At 41.6% G+C, this 7,500-nt stretch overlaps 1 protein-coding gene across 1 annotated transcript in view; it reads left to right on the top strand.

Annotated features, from left to right (window-relative positions):
* Window positions 1-7,500, top strand: part of mbtps2 (membrane-bound transcription factor peptidase, site 2) — a 26,814-nt gene that overhangs the window by 9,397 nt on the left and 9,917 nt on the right. Inside the window, exons 6-9 of the mRNA XM_080794340.1 lie at window positions 1-52; window positions 3,378-3,558; window positions 4,428-4,534; window positions 6,566-6,791. The exon at window positions 1-52 is cut by the window's left edge and continues 67 nt beyond it. Of these exons, the coding sequence (XP_080650466.1) occupies window positions 1-52; window positions 3,378-3,558; window positions 4,428-4,534; window positions 6,566-6,791 (566 nt within the window). The remainder of the gene's footprint in view (window positions 53-3,377; window positions 3,559-4,427; window positions 4,535-6,565; window positions 6,792-7,500) is intronic.

Genomic DNA, 7,500 nt, shown 5'->3' with positions numbered 1-7,500 from the left:
GTTTCCTGTCTACTACACCGGAGGCGGAGCCTTGGTCACCGAGGTCACGGAGGTCAGTTTTAGTCGACTTAAATATCATGAGGTTTTAGTCGACTAAATCTACAGTCGATTCGGTCGACTAAAATGTGTTTTTCGGCGGGCCTTTGATGACGTCGTAATGGCTGATCTTGCACTTGCTGAAAATAGCAGATCTACAAGCTCACAACGAGTCACAGCGCGAGGCGTTGTGAGCTTGTAGATCGGCTATTTTCATTTGTTTGTTATTGATTGGTCTATTTTTGTCTGCTATTGATTTGAGTTAAAAAAAAGTTCGCTCTGGAAGAAATATATATTCAAAACTTTGCGCCACATTTGCAGGATTAAAAAAAAATAGCAGATCTACAAGCTCGAGCGAGCTTGTAGATCTGCTATTTTTCAACAGTATAAGTAAAGTATAACGTAATGCTTGAAACACCAAAAGGGGTTCCCACCCAGAATGAATTAAATATCGTAAATTCAAGTCAAATCTTTTAATTTGTGGGAATTCCTCAACCAAGGCGGGCTACATTTTTTAACTTGGCTGTGAAGCTTTGTGGTGGAGTCTGGAATGTGCATTTTCTACACACTTGTACACACTTTGCAAAGCGTATTTATTTTGTCTGAATACACAGTGTAAGAATGTGTCCTTTTACTGTCACAATATATGTTACTGAACTGAACACACACACACACTATAGCAATGATTACTGTCACACTATAGAGCTATTTAACACTGTTACTGAACACACTATAGCAATGATTACTGTCACACTATAGAGCTATTTAACACTGTTACTGAACACACTCTATAGCAATGATTACTGTCACACTATAGAGCTATTTAACACTGTGACTGAACACACTCTATAGCAATGATTACTGTCACAATATAGAGCTATTTAACACTGTTACTGAACACACACTATAGCAATGATTACTGTCACACTATAGAGCTATTTAACACCGTTACTGAACACACTCTATAGCAATGATTACTGTCACAATATAGAGCTATTTAACACTGTTACTGAACACACTCTATAGCAATGATTACTGTCACACTATAGAGCTATTTAACACTGTGACTGAACACACTCTATAGCAATGATTACTGTCACAATATAGAGCTATTTAACACCGTTACTGAAACACACTCTATAGCAATGATTACTGTCACACTATAGAGCTATTTAACACTGTTACTGAACACACACTATAGCAATGATTACTGTCACACTATAGAGCTATTTAACACTGTTACTGAACACACTCTATAGCAATGATTACTGTCACAATATAGAGCTATTTAACACTGTTACTGAACACACTCTATAGCAATGATTACTGTCACAATATAGAGCTATTTAACACTGTTACTGAACACACTCTATAGCAATGATTACTGTCACAATATAGAGCTATTTAACACTGTTACTGAACACACACTATAGCAATGATTACTGTCACACTATAGAGCTATTTAACATGGTTACTGAACACACACTATAGCAATGATTACTGTCACAATATAGAGCTATTTAACACTATACTGAAAACACACGCTATAGAGCGTCACAGTCCCTCCCCCTTTCAGAACGACGAGTGGCCCAGGAAATTATTCTCCATTTATTTTCTCCATAGGCATTTCAAAACGTATTTATTTAAAGACCTTTTAAGCGTCGTACGAAGCCAACTCTTGTCGTGACAAATCATGACAATAAACACAATATTTTGGACCAAAAAAATAATTACAAAGAACAAAAAGTGTTGTAACCTGCCGTTTTTTTCCCCTACTTTCTAATTCTTTGTTTGGCCCTATAGAGCGTCGCAGTCCCTCCCCCTTTCAGAACGACGAGTGGCCCAGGAAATGAATCCCAATGCATTTTGCCCCATAGGCTTTTCTTAAAGTATTTATATAAAGACGGTTACGCCGCGGACAAAGCCAACTCGGATCGTGACAAATCATGACAATGAACAACAATGTTTTGGGGCAGATCAAATAATTTATAAGAAGAAAAACAAAGCAAATAGTGTTGTTTGTCTCCTGCCTTTATTTTCTTCTTTCTAATGATTTGATCTAGGGATGTCATTAACGGATAGTTTCCCAGCCGGTTAGCCGACAGGATTAACCGGGTCATTAACGGATAGTGATTGATTATTTTTCTTTTTTTTAATAGGCTACCCCAAATGTAATATGCATGTATAGGCTACATAATTAAAGTTGGTAGACGAATGGTATACATTTTTTATGCTCCTTTTTAAAAGACAAACTAAAAAGCAACATTTAACAATATAAATACATTGTTGTAGGCTTAATCATCAATAAACAACGCATCGCATCTGCATGATGCATGCATCTGCGCGTCTACAGTACAGAGGTCCGCCGGTTCTAGTCCAAAACATAAATAAATCCAGTCCAGATCTAAGCAACCTATACCTATAAAGCCACTGGACGCATGGGCTAAGCCTTTTTTTTATTATTAAGGAAGATCAGCAAGCATGTCACCGTGTTCTGTTTGTTGACTTTCCGCTGACGAGAAAACCCTCAAACATCGATAGCACATGGCTAACTTGATAGCCGTAACTAAGCCGTGCCAGTGTGGGGACTCGAGGAGACGGATAGGAGGAGGAGGTTGAGGAGGAAGCGACAGCGGCTGTAAACGTTCTCCCTCCAGGCCAAATGGCCAATAATGGATTTAATAATGTAGGTCTCTGCATTGATACAGTCGACATGATCTCGTCTCGCTGTCAGCCTGTCACTCGCTTACATTTTGACTACCGCAACGCTACCGTTGTAGGCTTGTAGCCAACTAGCCATGGAAGTACAACAGAGAACGGGGACATTGAGGGGGCAGAAAACAGAGCCAGAGCGCTGTTCATGCAGCCTGGAGTGTGACGAGCTGGGCGGCGCAAATAAGAGCAATTTTAGGCATGTGTGCAACATGACAACTGTTTTAAAGTATCGTACAGTAACAACTACAGTCTCTGTAATGTTTATGTTGTACTATTACTAAAAACGATCTAAAATAAAGGGATTTAAGATCAGAACACACATTATTATTATGCAAATTAACCGTTAAAGCTGATAATAATATCCAGATGTTTCTTAACGGTCGGCTAACCGGTTAGCCGGTTAACCCCTGACATCCCTAATTTGATCGGCCCCAAAACATTGTGTTCATTGTCATGATTTGTCACGATCCGAGTTGGCTTTGTCCGCGGCGTAACCGTCTTTAAATAAATACTATAAGAAAATCCTATGGGCAAAATGCATTGGGATTCATTTCCTGGGCCACTCGTCGTTCTGAAAGGGGGAGGGACATTATAGTAACACATGCCGTTCCTCTCTCTGCCACCAGGGGTCTCCAGCGGACGGCCCCCGGGGCCTGTCCGTCGGGGACATCGTGACGTCCCTAGAGGCCTGCCCAGTCAGCGGAGTGGACGACTGGTCCAGATGTCTGTCCGGGCTGTCCGTCCGGCCCCAGACGGGCTACTGCGTCCCGGTCACCAGCCTGACCACCAGCTGGGCCCACGGCAGAGGTTCTGGAGCAAAACACACCTTTATTAATGAACCCGTTTATCACCAGCTGGGCCCACGGCAGAGGTTCTGGTTCTGGAGCAAAAACACTGACCTGGGATCAGATTCTAAACATGTCTTCTACATCCCTGACAGTTTTCCATTCTGACCTGAGATCAGATTCTAAAAATGTTCTTCTAATGTCAGTCGCTCTTCGATTATTCAAAAGCTTGTAGATCTGCTATTTTTCAATAGCTAAAGCATAACATAATGCTAACACCAAAAGGGGTTCCCGTTCAGAATGGGTTAAAAGGTTAAAATGGGTTAATAAACCCGTTCTGGGGTTGGGGAGGGGAACCCTTTTTGTTTTAAACATTATGTTATACTTTAAGCTATTGAAAAATAGCAGATCTACAAGCTTGTAGGTCTGCTATTTTTGAAAATGTGGCACAGATCTTTGAATATATATTCTTTCAGAAGACTTTATTTTTAATTTTTTTATGCCTTGAATGGATTTTATGCCATTTAGGACGAATAGTCAAACCTATTTGGGTGGTTTTTTTTACCCTTCAAGACGTGAACTCTTTTTGGTTGCTATGTACTGTACATTATGTACTGTTAACTGTAGCAAACATTTATCTTTTTTGGAAAACATCATCTATTCTAAAATACCGACCAAATATTTACGTATAGCAGCATCAACAAGTTTAAGCACCGTTACGAATGGAAACACCCCTTGTGTTCATATTTGGAAGCCTCGATATATAAGTGTGTGTGTGTGTGTGTGTGTGTGTGTGTGTGTGTGTGTGTGTGTGTGTGTGTGTGTGTGTGTGTGTGTGTGTGTGTGTGTGTGTGTGTGTGTGTGTGTGTGCGTGTGCGTGTGCGTGTGCAGCCTACAAGCGGTTGGATGGGACCATGGACTGCTGCAGTAACAACAGTCTGACTGACCTCTGTTTCTCCTACTCTGACCCTGTGGAGCGCACGAGGAAGGAGAAAGAGGTGCACAGACACACACACACACACACACACGCGCGCGCACACACACACACGCGGCACGCACGCACGCACGCACACGAAGACAGACACACACACACACGCACGCGGCATGCGGCACGCACACGAAGACAGACACACACGCACACACACACACACACACACACACACACACACACACACAGGGTTTTTGGTGAGTGTTTATCACATGGACAATGACTCATAAACAAGTGTTATTAAAGTCGTGTTGTTCCAGGACTGACGTCTAAAAGAATAAACCCGTCTGTCTCCTGTCTTATAAATATTGTCCTCAAAACATCTGCATTCCTTAAAGGGGAATTCCATGCTAGAAGGCTTTCCTACCTTTCCTTTGTAGTCGTTACGTCCCCACCAAAGAGGTCCAGGTGTCATGTTGTGCAAAAGCTCCTTATAGAGCGTCACAGTCCCGCCCCCCCCTCGAGAGACCCGGAAAATAAATCGCCGTTCATTTTCCTCATAGGCATTTCCTAAAGTACTTATTTAAAGACGGTTACGCCGCGGACAAAGCCAACGCGGATCGTGACAAATCATGACAATGAACACAATATTTTGGGGCCGATCAAATCATTAGAAAGAAGAAAAAATAAAGGCAGGAGACAAACAACACTATTTGTTTTGTTTTTCTTCTTATAAATTATTTGATCGGCCCCAAAACATTGTTTCCGTTGTCATGATTTGTCACGATCCGAGTTGGCTTTGTCCGCGGCGTAACAGTCTTTAAATAAATACTTGCCTAAATAAATGCCTGTGGGAGAAATGCATTGGGTTTAATTTCCTGGGCCACTCGTTGTTCTGAAAGGGGACTGCGACGCTCTATTGGCTGTTTCCCCTACCATAAGCCCTCAATGAATTGCATTGAATTGAATGGGGATTGAATGGGGCTATGGGGTGTTGTGCTAATTCACTTATTTCCTTTATTTTATATATCCTCTCTTCATAATGTAAATAATATCCCAAGCGGCACACTTTACTACTTATTTAGATGGAAATAAGTGAATTAGAACAACACCCCATAGCCCCATTAAATTCCCATTCAATGCAATGCAATTCATTGAGGGCTTATGGTAGGGAAAACAGCCAATAAGGAGCTTATGCACAAAATAACACCTGGACCTCTTTGGTGGGGACGTAACAACTACAAAGAAAGGTAAGAAAGCCTTCTAGCATGGAATTCTCCTTTAACTTTCCAGAAGTCTACAAACAATTAGGGAATGATAACTTATAGTCATTTTGATTTTGTCTGTTATCTCTGAGGTCGTGCAGGGTTTTCTCTGTAATCTACGGTTTCATATAATCTCTACGGTTTCATAATATCTACGGTTTCATATAATATCTATGGTTTCATATAATCTCTACGGTTTCATATAATATCTACGGTTTCATATAATATCTACGGTTTCATATCTACGGTTTCATAAAATCTGTACATGTTTAAGCATTTATTTCATATTTACATGTCTTCTGTGGTCTCTAACATTACACCTATAGCTACATGTTTAAGCATTTATTTCATATTTACATTATCGATTTCAGCTCAGACATGTGAAGAGTCTGCCTGTGATATTAACTTATTTTGGATAGAAAAGATGGAGTGAAAAGATGGAGTTTGCGCGACGGAGGCTCTCAGTCAAATCTGGTCAATTTTGTAGAATGGTCCTCAGAGTCTACACAGATACCATAAAGTAATAGAGTATATAAACCCTGTCCTTGCAGTATGCCTGTATGACGGCGACACCGTAAAGTAATAGAGTATGAACACTGTCCTTGCAGTATGCCTGTATGACGGCGACACCGTAAAGTAATAGAGTATAAACACTGTCCTTGCAGTATGCCTGTATGACGGCGACACCGTAAAGTAATAGAGTATAAACACTGTCCTTGCAGTATGCCTGTATGACGGCGACACCGTAAAGTAATAGAGTATAAACACTGTCCTTGCAGTATGCCTGTATGACGGCGATACCGTAAAGTAATAGAGTATAAACTCTGTCCTTGCAGTATGCCTGTATGCCGGTGCGTAAGATGGTGACGGGCACCAGGGTGTGCCGTAGCGATGAAGACTGCCACTCCTCCTCCTCCTCCTCGTCTTCCTCACAGCAGCAGCAGCGAGCCAGCGTCTGCGTCACGCCGTCTCTGGAGAACCAGACCCGCTTCTTCCGGGTCACCCACCCCCCCAACACACACATGCTGTTCGTGGGGTACCCGCCCCACCTGCAGTACGCAGGTATGGGTGGCCAGCACGCACGCACGCACGCACCCACGCACGCACGCACGCACGCTTCTAATGTCAGTGGTCCTACCTAAACTATTTCGCGTCAAGGACCCCCAGGGAATTATCTGTAATTGGCCGCCGACCCCCCCCCGATCTGAAAATATGTATAGTTCCAGTGTACGTAGCTAGAGTATGACTTAAAGCATATAGCTTAAAACACCAAAAGGGGTTAGGACGGGAAGCCCCTCGGTGGTGGTTTTTAACCCATGTAGGCCTGACGTCGAAATAAATAAATAAAAACTCTTCTGAAAGAATATGTTGTTCAAAGATTTGTGCCACATTTTCACGGTTTAAAAAAAAAAACAGACCTACAAGCTCGTAGCGCGCCACTCGGTGGCGCGCTATGAGCTTGTAGATCTGCTATTTTTCAATAGCTAAAGCATAACATAATGCTTAGTTAAAACACCAAAAGGGGTTCCCCGCCCAGAATGGGCACTCTGGTTATACTTTAGCTTTAAAAAAGAAAAAGCAGAAATCGTGAAATTACTGTGCAAATATTCTTTCTCAGTGAACGTTTCTAACTCAAATCTTTGCTTTTTATTTTATTTTTATTTATTTTTTTGGGGGGGGGTCCTGGAATAACATATCATCTTTTTTTTTTTATTACATTTTTATCCCACTATTTTGTAACCCAGTTTTCTTTTCACCCAGTGCCAATTAT

Source organism: Protomyctophum bolini (assembly GCF_963924005.1).
Source record: "Protomyctophum bolini genome assembly, chromosome: 21".
Lineage (NCBI taxonomy): Eukaryota > Metazoa > Chordata > Actinopteri > Myctophiformes > Myctophidae > Protomyctophum > Protomyctophum bolini.
Note: the sequence above shows the minus strand (reverse complement) of the source record. Positions and strands in the feature narration are given on the sequence as shown.